General features: G+C 38.5%; 1 protein-coding gene across 4 annotated transcripts in view; it reads left to right on the forward strand.

Annotated features, from left to right (window-relative positions):
* The window catches only part of LOC126356330 (iduronate 2-sulfatase), a 181,127-nt gene that overhangs the window by 121,806 nt on the left and 35,007 nt on the right, over positions 1 to 24,314 (forward strand). For 2 of the 4 annotated variants that reach the window (XM_050007311.1, XM_050007309.1), the window contains 2 exons: positions 17,051 to 17,188; positions 23,851 to 24,164. In XM_050007311.1, coding sequence (XP_049863268.1) covers positions 17,051 to 17,188; positions 23,851 to 24,164 — 452 coding nt within the window. The remainder of the gene's footprint in view (positions 1 to 17,050; positions 17,189 to 23,850; positions 24,165 to 24,314) is intronic. The other 2 variants (XM_050007310.1, XM_050007312.1) reach the window with 1 other exon arrangement.

Here is a 24,314-nt window from a genome sequence, read left to right on the forward strand (position 1 = left end):
TGCATTGTTATGGATGTATTTTCATGATAATTTGCAATTTTTTTGGCCATCTAACAAATTTTTGCAAAGTTGAGCTACAGGGAAGACATTGATGAAACTGATCACCAACAGACAACTAATTAATGTACTTTGTAACTATATTAGGTTTCAAGATAACTCTGCTGTTCTGGTTATAAACATTGGCTATTGCAGCATGGTACATATTAGGAATAATAAGAACTACTCGTTTGTCTCTTTTCTATGCTGTCTGACTTTTTTTGTCATTGTAACTAACTATTTTTTGTTAAGTAATATTCCACACATATAGGTTTATAAGTAAACAACTGGTTTATTGGGGCTGCAGAATGATAAAAAAGGTCCTTATAGAGCATGTGGCAACCAATGGAGATCATGCATTCAGCAGGTGCAATCAGCTGATTACCAATAACGTCAAGGTGGTTAGTGCACTGGCTGCTCAGTGCATTGCCTTGTGCACTTATTCTTTGCTGCAAGAGCAGAGCGTTTTCTGAACTTGCTGTATGTTATAGTTAAAAATTATTCTTCTTTTATTGTTTGTGTTAGAACCAAGATGTTCATTATAATCGCGACTCAATAAATGTTCTCTCTTTTCATTTATGTTTATTTCTATAGTAATTTGGTGAGAGTACAGCAGTGATAACAGAAGGTAGTTGTAGATTATAAGTTCATTAACTTTAGTTCCCATGTAATATATGCAAGTGTCAGTGTTGTAGCCCTACAAGACACATCTTCAGTGATGACCCCAATGTTATACATAGTCAAGGAATACAGTTTTTGACACAAGATTTCATCTTGCGTCTATAAAATGACAAATAATGACTCGCACATCATGTCCAGAATAGTTGAGCAGCTTCCACCGTTTTGCCCAACTAATCCTGCACTCAGGTTTGAGCAAGTTGAAGCAAGTTTCTTGTGTTCAGGAACAACAATGAACTCATCAAAATTCATGCTTGTGGTCAGCCAACTTGATCATTGATTGAAGGTGGGGATGCATGACATTATAATGACCCTTCTAGCAACAAATGCATACTTGCAGTTGAAGTCAGAACTCATATGCTGAGTGTCTGCCTCTCAAATGAGAGAGCATGACACATAATATCACAGGAAGACATAGGAGACAAGAAACCTCTACAGTACCTATGCCACTCATGGTGCAAGTTCGACACACACATAGTGCTGGACACCTTTTTTATGCTCATTATAAATCAGCAGGATACCGGCACAAGCAGTAATCATTTCTCAAACTGGAATGGTTTGAGATGATATACTTGTGTCCAGTTCCAACTCAGCAGTTATTTGCAGCAGTGCTTTGGTGGAGACGAAACCTGACTGTGACAGATTGTCAAGAAAGGAGACAGTACTTGAACACCAGCTGAATGATGACTTGTTAAACAAGACTGACACTCTGGGTAAACAACTGAATGAACTTCTCACTGATTATAACACTAAAAGTAGATACCGGTGCACTCACAAAGCAGTTCCACGTCCCACACTTCTCATCGCGATGACGACATATGCTGGTAGCATCAGCGGTTCAGTGTCCAAGCTCACAAGCGGAACGTGCCATGCGAGTACATGAATCTCAAGCATCAAGCAGAAGTTGATGTCCCTACTTGTGCCTCCAACTGCCAATTCTGACAGACTGCAGGTCAGAGAAAAAGTTTTTAATTGGTATGGGCTGTGACTTAAGTATCCTGCCGCATGACAAGATGCATGAGTACCACCCATCCACTAACTTCAAGTTGTCAGCAGCCATCAACTCAATGATTCAAATGTATGGAATGCAACATTTGAAGCTGGATCTAGAACTGCTTTGTGCAATAAAGTGTAATTTTGTTGTCACCGACACGGAGGAATTGATAATTGGAGCAGATGACCTGGCGCACTACCATCTGCTAGTGGATGTCACCAGTGCCTGCTTCCGAGATGCTGTCACTGGGCTGATAATGGCTGGTTATCAATGTTACGCCATCAGCCACATTGTCAAGCTTATCCAGGCAGCAGGAAACCAGTTCACCAGGCTACTCAGCCAGTTTGCTATGCTCACAAAGTCTCCAGGTGCCCCTCATCTGGTATGTCATGATACTGTCCATCACATTAACACCACAGTAATCCTCCCAGTTCAGTGTAGACCCCAGCAGTTGGCCCCTGACAGTTACACTAGAGCAAAAGCTGAGTTCAATACAATGTTGGCTGATACATCCATCTAGCAGTGCCTGGTCATCAGCTCTGCACCTGCTACCCAAAAGGAACAGTGCATGGCAGCCATGTGGAAACTACCACACTTTGAATGCCAGAACCATTCTGGGTCATTACTCGGTTGTGCACTTGAAGGATTACAATCGTTCCCTGAGTGGGAAACAGGTCTTCAGTGTACTCGACTGCGCTAAGGCATATACGCAAAACCCTGTTGCTGAAAAAGACATTCCGAATATAGCAGTAATCACGCCTTTTGGATTATTTGAGAGTTTATTCATCACCTTTGGCTTCAGAAATGCCACAGAGACATGGCAGCGATTCATTGATTCAGTGCTACAAAGTTTACCATACTGCTTTGCTTATCTGGATGACATTCTCACTTTTTGGGAGACTGAAGAAGCCCATAAACAGCATTTTTTTCAAGTTTTCGAACGCCTTACTGTCCGTTGTATCATACTGAACTTGTCATAGGGTATGTTTGCAAAACAGGGATACCTTCCTTGGTCATGTAACTTCATCAGTGGGATCATGAACCTTACCTGAGAAATTTGAGGTGGTATTGAACTTTCCACATCCGGTTACAACAAAGGAACTATAGGTTCCGCAGCATGCTCAGTTTTTACTGTTGCCACCTGCTGCCAGCTGCTGAATTGCAAGAACCACTAACAGCCACATTGGCTAGCCTCAAGGTGAAAGGCAAGGCATTGTTGCAATGGTTGTGGCCAATGATTGATGTGTTCGAGGCAGACAAGAAGACTACACTTCTTGCAAACCCTGTGAAAGATGCACCCTGGGCACTGGTGGACGGTGCTAATCAGTTTGCACTCAGTGCAGCACTTCAACAATATGTCAACGAGACATGGCAGATGCTTGCCTTGTCTTCAGGCATACTACTGCTGTCTTCAGGCATACTACTGCCAGCACAACAAAGGTGGAGCTCATACAACTGGGAATTGTTGACCATTTATATAATGCTGAAATACTTCCATACACAGTCAGAAGCATGAACCTTCACGATATTCACAAACAACAAGCCTCTCCGGAGCATCTTCAGTCAAAACAATGATAAGTGCTTGTCATGACAACTTAACCAGCTTGAGTACATACTTCATTCTCCACAGATAAACAACATATCTCAGGGCTAAATAATGTGGTGGCTGACTGTTCATCTTGGGTTAGTGCTGTCATGAACACCATTGATCTCTTATGCCTGTGTAACCTGCAGCAATCTGATCAAGAGCTACATAACCTTCTTCAAGACACAGAGACTGGACTACAACTTATAGACATGAATGTACCTGGAGCAGCTGCATGTCTGTACTGCGACATTTCCACTGGGAAAACACGTTCATACATGCCAGCATGCCATCAGGTCTACGCACGCATGTCTTCCATGGTCTGTATGACCTCTGCCACACAGAAACCAGAGCAACAGCAAAACTTGTTGCCCCCACTTTGTTTGGTATGGAGGACAAAAAGATAGTCAGCAGTGTGCCCGCAAATGCACGGTTTATCAACTGAAAGATTCACCAATATTCATGTAGATGTCATGAGACCTGTGCCACTGTCAGATAGACAACACTATTTATTGACAATCATGGGTAGATTCAGATGATGGCCTGAAAAAATTCTGCTTGAGAGCATCTCTGTCAAGAAACTGGCAGTGGCGTTCATGTCACAGTTTGTCACATGATTTGGCTGCCCATTACTTATCACTACTGACAGGAGATACCAGTTCAAATCAAAGCTCCTTACACAGATGAGCAAATTTTCTGGCACTGCCCACCACCTCACTACAAGCTATTACCCAACCACCATTGTAATGTCAGAGCTCATTTGCTATGACACTAAGTGGACTACAGCCTTACCCCTTATTTTACTCAGCCCACAAGAAGTACCTGGACACAGCGCCATTAGAGCTAGTATATGGTGAGACATTGTGCCTAGCAGGAGAATTTATCGATTCAAGTGCTTCATCAAAGAAAACTCTATACCAACTAGAATTTATAGCACAACTCAGAGAGTACACCACATACATCCAATCAGCCAGCATAATGGCATGGACAATGTCCCTCCATCATTCAGGCATGAAGGATTATCAAACAGTGTTCATGTCATGCTACTTGCAGTGGAATTAAATCAGTCTTTACACCACCGAATACTCCACTGTGTCCTTGCCTGCAATGACAGAACTCTAGACATTCTTAGTCAATGGTAAACACAACACTGTCACAACTGACTAGGTTAAACCCGTGTTTGTGTTTGAAGACCCCGTTGATACATCCCTGCCCAGTCAACCACCTCCACTGCCTTCTACGGGCAACCACCCATCTCCTGCCTCACCATTGCCACAGCCACCTGCCAAATGTGCTCAGCATGTCCACTTTCCTGCAAGATTCCTCAGCAGTATCAAGTCTTGTGGACACTGATGGTGCTCCGCTTCTGTGCAGTGGGCTGATGGGGCATCCAGGGGAGATCGTGCAATCAAAAGGCGTGATCAGTTGATCACCAGTAACATCAAGGAGGTTTGTGCACCTGCTTGGAGCACTGACTCATGTGCTTATTCCTTGCTGCAAGAGCAGAGCATTGTTTGAACCTGCTGCATGTTATTCTTAAAAATTATTCTTCTCGTGTCGTTTGTCTTAGATGTTCATTAGAGTCAAGGCTCAGTAACTGCTACTCTCTTTTCATTTATGTTTATTTCTATGGTAATTTGGAGAGAGTACAGCAGCAATAATAACAAATAGTTGTAGATTACAAGTTCATTAACCTTAGGCCCCAAATAACATATGCAAGCAAGTGGCGGCCTTGTAGCTCTACAAGACACAGCTCCAAGCAAATATCCTTTGTTCAAGTAGATTTCCATAAGTTGTGAAACAACTCCAGATATATGAGTAATCTCTATCTTTTCCTTTTACTTGCTGTAGCAGAGTTTTATTTTTAGACTCATATACAGGGTTCACAAATATCATAAACTTTCACATGATGCCCGAGTGTTTTTTATGTTGTTTTTGTTGTGGTCATCAATTCAGACTGGTTTTATGCAGCTCTCCATGCTACTTTATCCTGTGCAAGTTTCTTCGTCTCGATGTAACAACTGCAACCTACATCCTTCTGAATCTGCTTAGTATATTCATTTCTTCACTTGCCTCTACAATTTTTACCTTCCACTCTGCCCTCCAGTACTAAATTGGTGATCCCTTGATGCCTCAGAACATGTCCTACCAACCAATTCCTTCCTCTAGTCAAGTTGTGCCACAAATTCCTCTTCTCCTCAATTCTATTCAATACTTTTTCATTTGTTACGTGCTAAACCCATCTAATCTTCAGCATCCTTCTGTAGCACCACATTTTGAAAGGTTCTATTCATTTCTTGTGTAAACTATTTATCATCCATGTTTCACTTCCGTACATGACTACACTCCACACAAATACTTCCAGAAAACACTTCCTGACACATAAGTCTATACTCAATGTTAACAAATTTCTCTTCTTCAGAAACGTTTTCCTTGCCATAGCCAGTCTACATTTTATATCCTCTCTACTTTTACCATCACCAGTTATTTATCTCCCCAAATAGCAAAACTCATCTACTACTTCAAGTATCTCATTTCCTAATCTAATTCCCTCAGTATGAGTTGCGGTCTTCAGTCCTGAGACTGGTTTGATGCAGCTCTCCATGCTACTCTATCCTGTGCAAGCTTCATCTCCCAGTACCTACTGCAACCTACATCCTTCTGAATCTGCTTAGTGTATTCATCTCTTGGTCTGCCTCTACGATTTTTACCCTCCACGCTGCCCTCCAATACTAAATTGGTGATCACTTGATGCCTCAGAACATGTCCTACCAACCGATCCCTTCTTCTGGTCAGGTTGTGCCACAAACTTTTCTTCTCCCCAATCCTATTCAATACTTCCTCATTAGTTATGTGATCTACCTATCTGAACTTCAGCATTCTTCTGTAGCACCACATGTCAAAAGCTTCTATTCTTTTTTTGTCCAAACTATTTATCGTCCATGTTTCACTTCCATACATGGCTAAAATCCATACAAATACTTTCAGAAATGACATCCTCACACTTAAATCAATACTCAATTTTAACAAATTTCTCTTCTTCGGAAACACTTCCCTTGCCATTGCCAGTCTACCAACCACTGCCTCTCTTTCATGCCCCTCGACTCTTATAACTGCCATCTGGTTTCTGTACAAACTGTAAATAGCCTTTCGCTCCCTGTATTTTACCCCTGCCACCTTTAAAATTTGAAAAGAGTATTCCAGTCAACATTGTCATAAGCTTTCTCTAAGTCTACAAATGCTAGAAACGTAGGTTTTTTCCTTTCCTTAATCTTTCTTCTAAGATAAGTCGTAAGGTCAGTATTGCCTCACGTGTTCCAGTATTTCTACGGAATCCAAACTGATCTTCCCTGAGATTGGCTTCTTCTAGTTTTTCCATTCGTCTGTAAAGAATTCGTGTTAGTATTTTGCAGCTGTGACTTATTAAACTGATAGTTCGGTAATTTTCACATTTGTCAACACCTGCTTTCTTTGAGATTAGAATTATTATATTCTTCTTGAAGTCTGAGGGTATTTCACCTGTTTCATACATCTTGCTCACCAGATGGTAGAGTTTTGTCAGGACTGGCTCTCCCAAGGCCATCAGTAGTTCCAATGGAATGTTGTCTACTCCGGGGGCCTTGTTTCGACTCAGGTCTTTCAGTGCTCTGTCAAATTCTTCACGCAGTCTCGTATATCCCATTTCATCTTCATCTACATCCTCTTCCATTTCCATAATATTGTCCTCAAGTACATCGCCCTTGTATAGACCCTCTATATACTCCTTCCACATTTCTGCTTTCCCTTCTTTGCTTAGAACTGTGTTTCCATCTGAGCTCTTGATTTTCATACAAGTGGTTCTCTTTTCTCCAAAGGTCTCTTTAATTTTCCTGTAGACAGTATCTATCTTACCCCTAGTGAGATAAGCCTCTACATCCTTACATTTGTCCTCTAGCCATCCCTGCTTAGCCATATTTCCTGTCGATCTCATTTTTGAGATGTTTGTATTCCATTTTGCCTGCTTCATTTACTGCATTTTTATATTTTGTCCTTTCATCAATTAAATTCAATATTTCTTCTGTTACCCAAGGATTTCTACTAGCCCACATCTTTTTACCTACTTGATCCTCTGCTGCCTTCACTACTTCATCCCTCAAAGCTATCCATTCTTCTTCTACTGTATTTCTCTCCCCCATTCCTGTCAATTTTTCCCTTATGCTCTCCCTGAAACTCTGTACAACCTCTGGTTCTTTCAGTTTATCCAGGTTCCATCTCCTTAAATTTCCACCTTTTTGCAGTTTCTTCAGTTTTAATCTACAGGTCATAACCAATAGGTTGTGGTCAGAGTCCAGATCTGCCCCTGGAAATGTCTTACAATTTAAAACCTGGTTCCTAAATCTCTGTTTTACCATTATATAATCTATCTGAGACCTTTTAGTATCTCCAGGGTTCTTTCATGTATACAACCTTCTTTCGTGATTCTCAAACCAAGTGTTAGCTATGATTAAGTTGTGCTCTGTGCAAAATTCTACCAGGCGGCTTCCTCTTTCATTTCTTAGCCCCAATCCATATTCACCTACTATGTTTCCTTCTCTCCCTTTTCCTACACTTGAATTCCAGTCACCCATGACCATTAAATTTTCGTCTCACTTCACTATCTGAATAATTTCTTTTATTTCATCATACATTTCTTCAATTTCTTCGTCATCTGCAGAGCTAGTTCTCATATAAACTTCTACTACTGTAGTAGGTGTGGGCTTCGTATCTATCTTGGCCACAATAATGCATTCACTATGCTGTTTGTAGTAGCTTACGCTCATTCCTATTTTCCTATTCATTATTAAACCTACTCCCGCATTACCCCTATTTGATTTTGTATTTATAACCCTGTATTCGCCTGACCAAAAGTCTTGTTCATCCTGCCACCGAACTTCACTAATTCCCACTATATCTAACTTTAACCTATCCATTTCCCTTTTTAAATTTTCTAACCCACCTGCCCGATTAAGGGATCTGACATTCCACGCTCCGATCCGTAGAACACCAGTTTTCTTTCTCCTGATAACGACATCCTCTTGAGTAGTCCCCGCCCGGAGATCCGAATGGGGGACTATTTTACCTCCGGAATATTTTACCCAAGAGGACGCCATCATCATTTAATCATACAGTAAAGCTGCATGCCCTCAGGAAAAATGATGGCTGTAGTTTCCCCTTGCTTTCAGCCATTCGCAGTACCAGCACAGCAAGGCCGTTTTGGTTATTGCTACAAGGCCAGATCAGTCAATCATCCAGACTGTTGCCCTTGCAACTACTGAAAAGGCTGCTGCTCCTCTTCAGGAACCACACGTTTGTCTGGCCTCCCAACAGATACCCCTCCGTTGTGGTTGTATCTATGGTACGGCTATCTGTATCGCTGAGGCACGCAAGCCTCCCCACCCACGGCAAGGTCCATGGTTCATGGGGGGTCCCTCAGTATCACTTGATTTAATTCGACTACATTTCATCATCCACATTTTTTGATCTTGTATCCTCCTTTCAAGATACTGTCCATTCCATTCAGCTCTGCTTCCAGGTCCTTTGCTGTCTCTAACAGAATTACTTTGTCATTGACAAACCTCAAAGTTTTAATTTCTTCTCCATGGGTTATATTCCTACTCCAGATTTTTCTTTTGTTTCCTTTACTGCTCGCTCAATTTACAGATTGAATAACATCAGGGATAGGCTACAACCCTGTCTCACTCCCTTCCCAACCATTGCTTCCCTTTCATGCACATCAACTCTTATAACTGCAATCTGGTTTCTGTACAAACTGTAAATAGCCTTTTGCTACGTGTGTTTTACCCCTGCCACCTTCAGAATTTGAAAGAGAGTACTCCAATCAACATCGTCAAAAGCCTTCTCTAAGTCTACAAGTGCTAGAAATGTAGATTTACCTTTCCTTAATCTATCGTCTAAGAGAAGCCATAGGATCAGTATTGCCTCCAACATTTCTACGGAATCCAAACTGGTTGTTACAGGGGTTGGCTTCTACCAGTTTTTCCCTTCATCTGTAAAGAATTCATGTTAGTATTTTGCAGCCATGACTCATTAAACTAATAGTTCAATGATTTTCACACCTGTCAAAACCTGCTTTGTATGGATTTTGAATTATTATATTCATCTTGAAATCTGAGAGTATTTTGCCTGTCTCGCATGTCTTGCTCACTAGATGATAGAGTTTTGTCAGGGATGGGCCCTCCCAAAGCTGTCAGTGGTTCTAATGGAATATTGTCTTGTTTCGACTTAGGTCTTTCAGTGCTTTGCCAAATTCTTCACACGGTATGAAATCTAACATTTCATCTTCACCTATGTCCTCTTCCACTTCCATACTATTGCCCTCAAGTACATTGCCCTTGTATAGACCATCTGTATACTCCTTCCACCATTCTGCTTTCGCATTTTTGCTTAGAACTCGTTTTCCATCCGAACTCTTGATATTCGTAGAAGCGGTTCTCTTTTTTCCAAAGATCTCTTTTATTTTCCTATAGGCAGTATCTATCATACTGCTATTGATGTATGCCTGTACAGCCTTACATTTGTCCTGTAGCCAGCTCTGCGTAGCCATTTTGCACTTCCTATCAATAGAATTCTTCCATAATTTCTCTTTTACTTCTTTTTTCAACATGCTCTTATACATTGGTCCATTTGATTTGAGATATGTTGCTAATGCAGTTGAGCTAATCCAGCTGTCTGCATTAATACTGTGGTTAGTATGTTCAATTGGTTTAACTGGTCTAATCACAGCCTGAGTTATTTTTTAATTTTTTTGCGATTGAACTTAGATTTTATCCATCTGAATCCCTTTTTGTGCAAATATAAACATTAAACGGTAACCAGTGCGAGCAACAGTGAGGCACATGATTTCTAAGCCATACTGGCATAGTTTGTCTGGAATGAATAAGTACATTTTGAATCTGAATTTACCACAAAATGATACCAAAAATGCATCAATACATGCACATCCTCTAATACTGTACAACATTTTACAGTTGTCAGTAAATTTTGTGTTGGAGCTGAAGGATCATTTTGCTTGCGCTCAAAATGGGTTGTGTGCATCAATGAATCTTAAGCGTGTTATAAATACATCAAACCTGTTTTTGGGTATAATGCATCTAAATATACACATCAAAAAAAGTTTTGCACCGCCCCAATTCCCAGAACTCCTGAAGATAGCTGTTGACTGTGGATATTGTATCACAGACACTGTCCCTTTGACTGTACAGATATGTCACTAAACCCACACAAAGATGTAAACAACCATGACTGAACAGCACCTATTAGATGGAGGGGTCCGACAGCTGATCAGTTCCAGCCATTCCACCAGAAAGGAGGTACATAGCTCATGTTGTCTGTAGTTCATCCATGTCTAGATGATCAATAGCACAGTTTGATCACATCCACAACATTACTTTGTGTGAGGAAGGGCTGTCAACAAGGGAAGCATCCTGGCGTCTCAGAGTGAACAAAAGTGGTGTTGTTCAGACATGGAGGAGATACAGAGAGATGGGAACTGTTGATGACGTGCATTACTCTGGCAGCCCACCTAACCTAACAATATAATTCACAGTCGCTCTGTGTCACTTGAAGTTTATCAGGAGAATGGTATTTTTAAATTTCAGTTTTGTGCAATGTCATTTTGCACTGGCACATTTTATGAATTGTTTTAAGTATAATCACTATGCAGCACAATAAGCAGGACAACAACCATTTCTTAATCCACAACAATGCAGTCTGAATAAAACCAGTAATAACTATGACATGCCGGATTAATTTTTCTTTTGTCAGGTATTGCTGGTGTAAGAAAAATGTTTGTTTCTGTCATTCTAAAGACACTTCACCTTATCATAACAACTACAAGCAATAAACAAGGAAATGTTTCATTGTTACTAAAATTATATGCACTATTAAAAATAATCAAAACAACTGTGCTGCAGAAACTGTTATAAAATGGTGTGTGTGTAAGCAATATTGCATTTCAATAAATTAAAGTTATGACTGGTGGAAGTCATCTGTAATGTAACATCAAACACTGCCTTGATTTATTTTCCTGTGCTTGTTGCCTTTGTAAGTATTACATATGTGATAATTTGGTTGTTGATACGAACTGCCCATTATTCAAAACTTTTTTTTTTTTTGTATAGTTTAGATTCTTTAATTTCTGGATGTTAGTACTCCACAAGTGATCAAATGCTAGATGGGAAGGGCTGTACAAACCACAGTTATCAGTGGTTCTTCATGCCATAAAAATGAGTAACTTCAAGATTTGGTTTTAAAAATACTTGTAGTGTGAATTAGCTGCTAAAATTTTGACAGAGCATTTTCTTCATCATATTCTTCCTGCAGAAAAAATTTCAGGGCAGGTTTCAACATGTCAGGATGGACCATTCCCTTTTTAGATCATATGAGAGTTTGTTTATAAAAACATTTCATTGTGATTCATTCATATTATTTAGGTTTTTAAGTTCTAAATCGCTTAGTGACCTTTGTTAATAGTCATTCCATGAGAAAAATTAAAATGATATATGTCAGTGAACCACCTTAAACAAATACTGGCAATACACCATTTTTATGCGTAGAGTGTCCCAATAATGTTGTGACAAACTTCAAGGGACTGTAGAGGATGTCTTGAGGAACAAATTGAGGATGGGAAACATCACCCAATGATGCTGGTGCCTGCCATTAGGCCATCCCTATAGCTGCAAATGTGACTGCGTGCTGAGGGATCATATGCAGAACGTTTCACAATGTAGTTGTTATTCAGTGATCATGACTGATTACCAGAATTGCCATTGGAGAATATGGAACTAACTGCTGTATATACAGGAAATGTCTCCTGTGAATGCAAATCTCTGTTTGTCTGTTGGATGATGTTTGCAGCATGTTACATATTAGGAATAATAAAAACTACTCTTTTGTCTCTTTTCTATGCTGTCTGACTTTTCTTTGTTGTCATTATAACGTGTTATTTTTTGATGTTTCAGACACAGGTTTCCATCTGCAGTTTATTTTTCTCCTGTAGACCAAAACACATTGCAGATTTTATAGGGTTCAAGGAAAAAATAACCTGCAGATGGGAATCTGGGTCTGGAATTATCATCGAACGAGTCAACAGAGCATCACATTCATAGGAGACAAGGTCTTTCTATGCAGCAGCTAGCTCCGTCTTCTCCACTGGCGACCATGCCAATCAGTCATGATAACTTAATAACAAACAACACTGTGAGGCATTCTGCCTATTTTCATCAGCATACAAAGTCATGTGTGCTGCCAAAGAGATGGCCTAATGGCAGACACCAGTGTCTATAACTTCGGTGCTCTGTAGTGTTGTTAGATGATGTTTCCATACCTGGCTTCCTATTCTTGAGTTGTACACCCTCTACAAACCCTCAAAGTTTGTCACACAATTTCTGGGACACCCTGTACATTTTCATATAGAATGTTTATCTCTTGCATCCATTTGTAGGGTTTCGAACACAGTTTTATACTGTGCTGGAAACATCTATAACAGGTTGTTGGTGAACATCAGGCAGAAAATAGAAAAAAAAAAACAAAAAAGGGTGGAGGCAGAACAATTCATCATTATACTTAGACTCACGAACATAAATTATACAGACATATGATAGCAGTATGTTCTAACTAAATGTTTTGTTTGGAGCATTAGATTAAATAATAGCTGAATAATGTAGGAGAAGGAGTAGAGGATTTTTTTTCATATTACCTCTTTTTCTCCTAATATAAAATATGAAAAAGTTATCAAGATGAAGTTGCCATTATTATCAATGTGAGTAATTAAGCACTAGTCTTAAATCGTTGTTTTGATTCACAAAATTAGCCAGAAGGTGTTCCTTCCACCTGTTAAAATATAACATGTTTCACATTCCTGAACACTCTCCTTTATTATGTGATTTCTGAAACACAATGTGTGAATGGATAAGTGAATTCCAATATAGAAGTAGAAATAGAAGTTTATTGCCTCATTACATACAATTTCAAGCCATTGACTTAAAAGTACAGGAGACTTGTCAAAACACAAAAACTGGTTTACAATTTTCCTTATAATATCAGTAATATACAGTGCTGAATAATTACTTAATTAAGCAGTTAATAATTTTTCTTCAAAAGTAGCAAACTTTTAACATTATCAGTCCTAAGTATTTGCTCTCTCCTGCTCAAATTTTCATGTTGTCGTTTATGATTTCTTCTACTGAATAGTAACATTTCTGAACTAGTTTCTCACATAAGGATTTCTTCAGTGTTTCTAAATTTATGCTGAGCAATTCTCTTCCTTTCAATTTGTTATAAATTTTCAAACCCATATAATGCCGAGTTTGAGCATAAAGTTTTAAACGGTGGGTAGGCAGCATAAAGTTATTTTGATTTCTGGTGTTGTAATCATGTTGAAAATGATTTGCTATTAATAAATCAGGGTTACTATGTGCAAAGATAATCAGCTCATATATGTATAGTGAAGGAACACTTAGTATATTCAGATTTTTTAAGAGTGGGCGTCATGATTTTCTTCACCCTACATTGTACATATTTCTAATGATGGCTTTCTGAAGTTTTAGTATTCAACACATATTGTTTGAGGTACCCCAAAATACAATTCCATACCTTATTACTGACGCAAAGTAGCTGTGATATACTACTTTTCTTATGCCCATACTGGTAGCATTGTACAATATTTTCATTGCATATGCTAGGCTATTTAATTTATTTGAAAGGTACTGTATGTGTGACCTCCATGATAGATTTTTATCTAGTTGCATTCCTAGGAATTTCACACACCCAGCTTCCTGCAAATCCTGGTTTCTGTGAATGACCTGAATAGCATTTAATTTTGCTTGTTTTGTTTTCAATTGCATTAACTGAGTCTTTTCCATGTTTAATTTTAACCCATTTAAATCAAATCAGGTATCTAAGTTTTCTAGAGTATTTAATACAGTTTGTGGAATTGGATCTGTGATGTTACTTTCAATGATTAAAGATGTCTCATCTGCAAATAAAACTGAGTGGCACTCAATATGAAGTGGCAGATCATTTATGTAAAACAAAAACAGAATGGGACCTCAAATAGAACCTTGGGGTACACCTTGTGAAATGGTTTTCAATTCTGAAGTATAAGTTCCTCTATCTGATGTTATACCCACTCTTTGTCTTCACTTGGTAAAATAGGATTTAAACCATTCTAATACTGTGCCCCTAATTCCATACTTTTCCAGTTCACAAAGTACCAAGGAGTGATTTACACTATCAACGGCCTTTGTTAGGTCGCAAAAAATTCCTGTGGCATGCAGTGAGTTGTCTAGAGATGAGCTAATTTTATCAACAAAATTATTTATAGCAGATATTGTGGTTTTGCCTTCTTGAAATCCATACTGATTTTTTGAAATTATTTTAAATTTTTCTATGTATTTTTGAATTTTTATGGTGACTACTTTCTCAAATATTTTTTACAATGATGGAAGAAGAGAGACTGGACGATAGTTGCCCATGTGTTCTTTTGTGCCTTTTTGAATAGTGGCTTAACTACTGCATACTTCAGTGTTCCTGGAAAATACCCTTATTGAAGGGACTAGTTAACTATTGTAGTTAGTGGCTACACAATTATTTTAGAGACTGTTTTCCCATCCTGCTGATGTTTTACTTTTTAGTGACAGTATCACATTTTCTATATCTGTTACTGTAGTTTTTGTAAAGGTACTGAAAAATTCAAGGTCAAGTTGCTCACCATTGAAGAAATTTACTGTGTCTGGATACTCTGCTACATTGACATTAGATTTGTTTACAATTATAAATAATTCATTAAAGAATTCAGAAATTTGAGCAGGATTTACAATATTTTTATCCTCTGCCTTGACTTCAGAAATATCGTGGCCTCTACCTGTGGCACGTGTTTCAGCTTTGATCACTGACCATAATGCCTTTGATTTGTTTTCACTATCCAATATAAATCTATCATTTGCGAGCTCTTTGGCTGCCTTTACAGCTTTTTTAAAAATATTTTTGTAATCTTTTACATAGGTAACAAAATCAGGACTTTTATTATGTTTTAGTTCCCTGTGTAGCCGTCTTTTTCTTGCACTCGAGATTTTTATTCCTTCAGTAATCCACTTTACTTATAGTAAGGGGGAAAGTTTCATTAAAAACGAGCAGGAATTTTTCCAGGAAAGTAGCAAAATTTTCAGAGTGTGAAATACTATGATCTATAGACCACTCCACCTTATTTAATCTATGATAGAATATTATTACCCCTGGAAATTTGTCTCTATTTCTTCTTTCTTATACTAGTCTTTGATTTCTTGTACAATTTGTTACAGTTTCCTATCTTGGCACAAACACTGTATGCTCTACTTCTTCAAAGAGGAGTCATCTGAAATATTTCATGTGATGTATGCAAATTCACATGTAAATACTTTTCAGGATTATTATTGGTTATGTGCTGGAAGACAAAGATTATCAGTATCAGCTTTTGGTAAGAATGATTGGTAGTCCTGCACAGTGCTTAAGAACCTCAGGAGCATTTGCTACCTTGAAGAAGCTTTAAACTAGTTATTTTGATATTGTTACTTATATCAGCTTTTCATTATCAGCTGGAAAATTTTCTCCAGGCTGCATTTTTATTTGGTATGTATGTATGTGGGACAACAAAGAAAGAATACCCTGCTATTTGTTTACCCTCAATGCATACAAAATACTATGGAATGTGTGAAAATTAACCTCACAGTATATGCAATATGCTCTGACTGGGATGTGCAGTACCCAAGTATCTTGACAGGCCAGTTGGATCAACATCAATGGTTAGCAAAACGGTGGAAAGGCTACTAGCTAAGACAGTGTGGTGGGGTGGTGTGGGGGGGATGTGGGAGGGGGGTTGGGGGGGGGCTGATAAGGAAACCTTTTCCAGAAATGTAATGTTTGGATTTTAAATAAGTTTTTGGATCACTTTCCGATATCCAGCATCAAAGTATATGTACAGCAGAGACAACTTGACACACACACACACGCACACACACACACACACACACACACACACACACACACACACACACACACATTTGACCATTGTTTCTGGCTTTGAGGGTGCGAAGGCCAGACCAGGTCTGGCCTCAACAACCACAGACAGTGGATGTGTGTGAGAGCTGCATTTGCAAATCTGTGTGTGTGTGTGTGTGTGTGTGTGTGTGTGTGTGTGTGTGTGTGTCGTGTGTGTTTGTCTAATTCAGAAGAAGGCTTTTTGCCCAAATGCTTACTTGTTTAGCAGTCTTTTTGTTGTGCCTGTCTGCGGCTCTACATTTTCACTATGTAGTGGAACAGTTTACTGAGAAGTCTTAAATTGCTAGCCTGAGACACTGCAGTTTTTTAGAAGAAGACTGAACTAGATATATTGAGGGATGAAATGAAATCCTGTGATCATATCTATGAAAACAGTTGCAAGAAAGCTTCATTTCAGTTTAATGTCTTGATGATAATAATAATAATAATAATAATAATAATAATAATAATGAACCAACTGTTGAAAATGTAATAAACTTTACGTTAGCATCCTCTTTTTCAGTCTTTAAACATTGTTCTTTTGATTTCATGCACGTTAATAATCAACATTAGAAAAGCATGAATAATTACAAAACACAATAAGTTTTAAACAAAAGCTAATGAAATGTATAGTTAGTTACTTCAGTGTTCTGGTTTTTGTATATGTCAAAAGTAACAGCTGAACACGACGTCATATTTTACAGATGAGACATCAAAATTAATACGGCAGAGTTACTATGCAGCAACGTCATATATTGATGACCTTATTGGACAGTTGCTGAAAGAACTTAACTCCCATAATTGGAAAAACAATACAATTATCATACTCACAGGAGATCATGGTAACTATAATTACACTTGTTAGTTAACTGCGACATAAACTTTATTTCATTCTTCTTCATCAGAGACCCTAGACTTGGGATGTAAATTCTGATTACCACTAAAAAAACATAATAATGAAATAGGTTTTAAATTTTCCAATACTGTTATGTAGACAACTGATAGTAATCTCTCAGAGTTCCAAAGTTATGTAAATATTTTGTATCAAGTAATAGGTAAAAGCTCTTCATTAAGAGATTTATTAAACATTGTGTGTAAATTAATTAAAAATGTCTTAATGTTTGTATTACATTTGTTTTCCTGTTAGCTCTTATGTTAGTGTTTACAACCTTATTTCAGTCAGGTAGATTGCTTTTAGTTTTGTAGAGCAGCTGCATATTATTGCAGGAGCTGAAGGATGTGGGTAACTTAACAGAGTTGAATGAAATGAAAAGTAAAAGAAAGAAATAAAAATTGCTCAAGCATCCTGAGTATTACCTCATGTACTGCATGATACTACATTCACATTACTTTATGATACTACATTCACATTTTTTGTGCATCTCCCTGACACACTCATAAGTTCAGCTGCTTTATTGATGGTGGTTGTCAGAGTCCAAGTACATGCATTCCAACTTCTAATGTCACCATCTTCCTCTTTCATTTCAGGTATTGTCTTCAATGACAGAAGCAGTGGACATCATACAGTACTTCCTCTACTATAGCTACACTTGCACATTGTGAAGACTAAAGAGCATTGCTGGCAACTTAAAGTGTGTTGAGTTGTTGAGAAATGGGGCACTGTTGGTTGAGACATGCAGTTCCCAATAAGCAGTATAACTCCAGGCAGCTGAGTGCCTAGGGGAATATGCCATTCTGTGATGATGTTACAGAATTTTATGGATGATGGAGAAGGGTAAATGTAACAGTGTGATATGAGGACTCTGGTCTGGAAAAGACTGAGTCGAAAGTCATAACCAAAGTCATTCTAATATCTATGACAAAGGAATATATGAACCACTGTTGCTGTTAAGATTGTAGGGTAGGCAACTTTCAGAGGCAGTAGTATGGACCAAAGCAAAGAAACAAGTCAACTAAAATGCATACCTCAAGAGCGATGAGCATTTTCATCTTTAATACTATGAAACATATCTCTTCTACTGCAAGTTCTTTGGTTACAATAGTTTTGGAGGAGGTAGTATGAACCAAAACAAGAAAAAAAGTCCAGTCAATATTGGCTCTAGAATGCAAACCTTGAGACCTATGAGTGCTTGTTCATGTTCACTGTGGTGAAGCACATATCTTCCACTGAACACATGCCCATAGCTCCTAAGATATGCATTTTGGAGCCCATATTTACCAGAGTTTTTTTTTTGTTTTATTTTGTTTTGGTCCATACTACCTCCTCCAAAAATTTGGAAACCAAAGAGATTGCAGTAGAAGAGATGTGTTTCACTGCATTGAAGTTGAACTAGCACTCATAGCTCTTGAGGTATGCATTTTAGAGCTCATGTTTACTAGACTTTTTGTCTTGTTTTTGTCTTTGGTACCACATCTGGAAGTTGCCCACCTTATACTCTTAGTAACAAGAGTACCAAGATCTGTGTTCCACTGTTAGAAGTATCAGAACAGTTTTTGCATATCACTTTCATCTTGGTCATTTCCTAACTAGGGTCCCTTACCTCAAATTGATACGTTTATCCTTCACACATCATCCCTGAAAGTTTGTAGCAGCACCACAGAATCACCTCATATAACATTCTTACATATATTTCATAGTAAATGTCATTACATTCAGTCCCAGTAGCCCCTCTCTCTGTTTTGGGATTTAGAATGCTATAAACATTTAATTTCATCCAGAATGGTGGTATGGGAACAAAAATCTCATATTTTCATTAATAAAATTCAGAGGACACTAAAGACAATTTGGTGTCTCTCTTCTCTGTATTTTATACCCTTTTTTTCACAAATACAGTAAGTATACATAACCTTGAATAGCAATTTTTCAATCACATTTATATAAATACTGCATATGACAAAGTATCTATAGAGTTTCAGGTACTAACAGTTATATGAAAACGATGGATCACCACTCATCACAGAGAGAAGGTACTGACTGAGTGGTGGGCAGGCACATTGAAAAAACTGAAACCTCCTTGGCTAAAATTCTCTAGTCCCTGTCCTCTCTCTACCTGCCTATTGCCTTACCTGCTTCCTCTCCCGCCCTACACATCCCTTCTCCATAATTAACTCACCTGCGTGGTACTTCCCCCTTCTCTCTCTGTTGCCCTACCAAGCACAGCATCTCTTTGTTGCACCTAGTAGCCTACTATTTTGTCCCCATCATCCTCCTACACACTCCCACAGGCAGAACTAGCATCTTCCCTCACCCCTACCCTGCAACCCCTCCCTCTTCTCCTCCCACTCCTGATTCTGCCCCACAACTCTTCTGTACTATTGCTGCTGACCTCAGATGAAGTAGTAGTTGTGTGTGTGTGTGTGTGTGTGTGTGTGTGTGTGTGTGTGTGTGTGTGTGTGTGAGAGAGAGAGAGAGAGAGAGAGAGAGAGACAGACAGACAGACAGACAGAGAGAGGATAAAGGTATTGATCTAATAGCTGATAACATCTAGAAGCATGTTTTCAATATGTCTGTCTGCCAATGAACACCTCCTCAGTGTGGTGAGTAGCAAACTCTTGTTGTTGTTGTTGTTGCCATAAGTCGAAAGACTGGTTTGATGCAGCTCTCCAAGCTACCAAGCTACTCTATCCTGTGCAAAACTCTTCATCTCTGAATAACTGCTGCAGCCTACATCCTTCTGAATCTGCTTACTGTGTTCATTTCTTGACCTCTTCCTATAATTTTGAGCTCCCCACACTTTCCTCCAACACTAAATTGGTGGTCCCTTGATGTCTCAGATTGTGTCCTGTCAACCGATCCCGTCTTCTAGTCAGGTTGTGCCACAATTTTCTTTTCTCCCCAATCCTGTGTAGTATTTCCACACTATTTATGTGATCTGCCCATCTAATCTTCAGCATTCTTCTGTAGCTCCACACTTCAAAAGCTTCCATTCTCTTTTTGTATAAACTGTTTATTGTCCATGCTTCACTTCCATACATTGCTACACTCAATACAAATCATTTCAGAAAAGACTTATGAACATTTAAAACTATACTCAACATTAACAAATTTCTCTTCTTCAGAAACATTTTTCTTGACACTGCCAGTCTACATTTTATATCCTCTCTACTTGGACCATCATCAGTGATTTTGCTCCCCTTATAACAAAACTCATCTACTACTTTAAGTGTCTCATTTCCTAATCCAGTTCCCTTAGCATCGCCTATTTTAATTCAACTACATTCCATTATCCTTGTTTTGCTTTTGTAGATGCTCTTCTGATACTCTCCTTTCAAGACCTGTCTATTACTTTCAACTGTTCTTCTAAGTCCTTTGTTGTTTCTGTCAGAATCACAATGTCATCAGCAAACCTCAAAGTTTTTATTTCTTCTCTCTGGACTTTAATACCTACTCCAAATTTTTCTTTGGTGTCCTTTACTGCTAGACCAATGTACAGATTGAACAACATCAGGGATAGTCTACAACTGTGCCTATCTCCCTTCTCAACCACTGCTTCCCTTTCATGCCCCCTTGACTCATAACTGCCATCTGGTTTCTGTACAAGTTGTAAATAGCCTTTTGTTCCCTGTATTTTACCCCTACTTCCTTCAGAGTTCTAAAGAGAGTATTCTAGTTAACAATGTCAAAAGCTTTCTCTAAGTCCACAGATGCTATAAATGTAAGTTTGCTTTTCCATAAGCTATCTTCTAAGAAAGATCATAGGGTCAGTATTGCCTTATGTGTTCTTGCATTCCTATGGAATACAAACTGATCTTTCCCGAGATTGGCTTCTACCAGTTTTTGTTTTCTTCTGTAAAGAATTCATGTTAGTATTTTGCAACTATGGCTTATTAAACTGATAGTTTGGTAATATTCATGCTGTATCCTGCTACTAGTGTGTGTAAGTGTAAGTGCATCAAGTGGAGTGTCACCTTGCATGTGTACTTACATCAACTGCCAACTGTATCAGTGTGGGCCAGCCACTAGAGGCCACCTGTAGGAAATGTGCACATGGCATGGTCTCCGCTGTGCCATCTACCGGTGACTCACACCTATATACTTGTGGAAAAACACTGACTCACTCTCACTATATTCTTTTAGTTTGTACTGCTCACATCAGTTGTTCTGGGTATCGTTTATGCTGCACCTCCTGTATGATTGTTTTGTCTTGTTATGTGTGAAGTCATGAAAGGCTATTTCTATTATTGTTGAAAGGTTTGTGAATAAAGTCATATTTTCCTTACTTGGAGTGGTTTTGTGTGTTTCTTGGTTCCTACAATTCTCACTTTTTAGCACCCGCTTTCTTTGGAATGGAAATTACAGTATTTTTCTTCAAGTCTGAATGTATATCACCTTCCTCTTACATATTGCACACCAGATGGAAGAGTTCTGTCATGGCTGCCTCTCCCATTGCTATCATTAGTTGTGATGGAGTATGCAATGCTCTGTCAAATTCATCTTGCAGTACCCCATCTCCCATCTCATCTTCCTCTATGTCATCTTTCATTTATATAGTATCGCCTTCAAGTAAATTTCCTTTGTGTAGACCCTCCTTACACCTTTCAATGTCCCTTTCTTTGATTAGGTCTGGTCACCCATCTGAGTTTATTCATACAGCTGCTTCTCTTTTCTACAAAGGCCTCTTTAATTTTGCTGTCAGTGTTATCCATCTTTCTCCCAGTGATATATGTTTCTAAATCTTTATAGTTGTCCTCTAGCCATTCCTACTTAGCCATTTTGCACTTCCTGTCAATCTCTCTCTCTCTCTCTCTCTCTCTCTCTCTCTCTCTCTCTCTCTCTCTCTCTTTAGATGTTTGTATTCCCTTTTGCCTGCTTTATTTACGATTTTTATATTTTCTCCTTTCATCAATTAAATTCAATATTTCCTGTGTTATCCAAGGACTTCTGCCAGACCTTGTCTGTTTACCTATTTGAGGATCTGCTGCCTTCACTGTTTAATCTCTCAGAGCTACCCATTCATCTTCTGCTGTATTCCTTTCCCCTCTTGTTGTCAATCATTTCCTAATGCTCCCTCTGAAACTATCAACAACCTCTGGTTCTTTCACTTATCCATGTCCCATCTCCTTAAATCTTACCTTTATGTAATTTCTTCATTTTTAATCTACAGTTCACAGCCAATAAATTGCAGTCATAGTCCACATCTGCCTCTGGAAATGTGTTACAATTTAATATCTGATTCCGGTTCTGTGAACAAACTATCCTTTTTACATTGTTGTCATTTCTTTCCAGATTTTCTATTGTTTGATTTTCATATAATGGTGAATTAAAGCTTCTGTAAAGCAATTTATGATGAATTGTTGATAAGAAAGAAGATGCATCTGATCTTCATCATTGGGCTAATAGAACTGAAGTGAGTGAGTGAGAGAGAGAGAGAGAGAGAGAGAGAGAGAGAGAGAGAGAGAGAGAGAGAGGGGGGGGGGGTGAAAACAATGGTTAGAAGAAGGTTATGTGCAGCACCAAGTGGGTAGTGGACTACACAATGAGACCACCATTTGGAGTGGCCACTATCTCTTCTGTATGGCTGCAACAGGCCATAAAGCTTTGTGAACAGTGTTGGTTCAGTATTGGAACACTTCCACTAGTGTAAACCAGTATGCGTTGATGGTTCAGTGCTTTCTAGAGTGACATCAGACTGGAGGTACACACATTGTTGTTTCAGCTTCCAGTGACAATAAGTTACAAATGCAGCAGCCTGCAGTGAGTATGAAAACATCATAAGTGGTATGCCATGAGGCGTGACATAGGTTTTTCAAATGAGTCCCACTTCAAATTGCCCTATAACAATGGCTGCAAATGAAGTGGATACTTATATGGTTATTGCAATCTGGTTGCTTGTGTTGTTGTCCAACAAAGTCAATAGACCTAAAGTGTTGATGAGTGACACCATTGATCTTGAGTGCTACCTACTGAGAGAAATCTGAACAATAAATGCTATGATATGGACACTGCAGAGCCCAAGCTACAGACTTTCATTCAGGCAACTCCACATGCTGTCTATCTGCAAAGCAATGCCTGACTTAATATGGAAAAGAATGCAGAAAGTCTTTTTGAAGGTCAGCATATACCATTGTTCCCTTAACATGCACATTCAGCCAAAGATCATGACTGGTGCATTATTTTTTCTTCATAGTTCTTCAGCAACCAAACCTGATATTTTGTGTTCTTGAGAAAAACATTTGTGGAGGGAGATTCCCAAGTAACAGAATCTATTGAACAAATGCCACAATGTTTAGAGGCTGTGGTTGTAGCACATGGAATCCTCATACCCTACCAGAATCTCAAAGACAGAGTTTACATTTATTTCTTTAACGATAATTATTTATAAACAAGTGTCTAATTGTTTTTGTATTGTCATGTACTGATGTAAAATTCACAGAAGGCCAATGTAGCCTCATTGGTGTGGCAATTTTCACAAACATCAGTGTACTTTCATTAAATCTTACTTACATTCCATATAATGTTTTCACTGTTAAATTAGCAAGTGATTTCTTGAAATTTCTTTAAATTATTTTATATATTTATAGTGTGCTTCTAATTGGTATTTAGGATGGTCTCTTGGAGAACATGGGGAATGGTCAAAATACAGTAACTTTGAAGTATCAGTACGAGTTCCATTAATTATTCATGTTCCTGGTATCACTGATGTTCCTGATTATGTGAAAACAAATGAAGTACCAAACAGCAGTGTACACCCAAGCATCAGTAATGCCATTGTGGAACTAGTGGACATATTTCCAACACTTGTGGAATTGTCAGAAGCTGGTGATCTTCTGCAGCAATGTCCTGACACAGAAAGACAACCTACACTCTGTACTGAAGGTGTGAGCCTTGCTCCTCTTATCTACAAAGCAGGTTGGAAGGTAAGAAAATCTTATACTGTTTCATTATTTTATATCAATTTGAAATGGTATTACACACTGATGTTACTAATAAATACTCTTTCATAGTATTAATACACACAGTCATTTGTTATTTTAGTGAGTATTTTTTTTTAATTTTTGTGTGAGAAT

This window comes from Schistocerca gregaria, chromosome 3 (assembly GCF_023897955.1).
Source record: "Schistocerca gregaria isolate iqSchGreg1 chromosome 3, iqSchGreg1.2, whole genome shotgun sequence".
Taxonomy (NCBI): domain Eukaryota; kingdom Metazoa; phylum Arthropoda; class Insecta; order Orthoptera; family Acrididae; genus Schistocerca; species Schistocerca gregaria.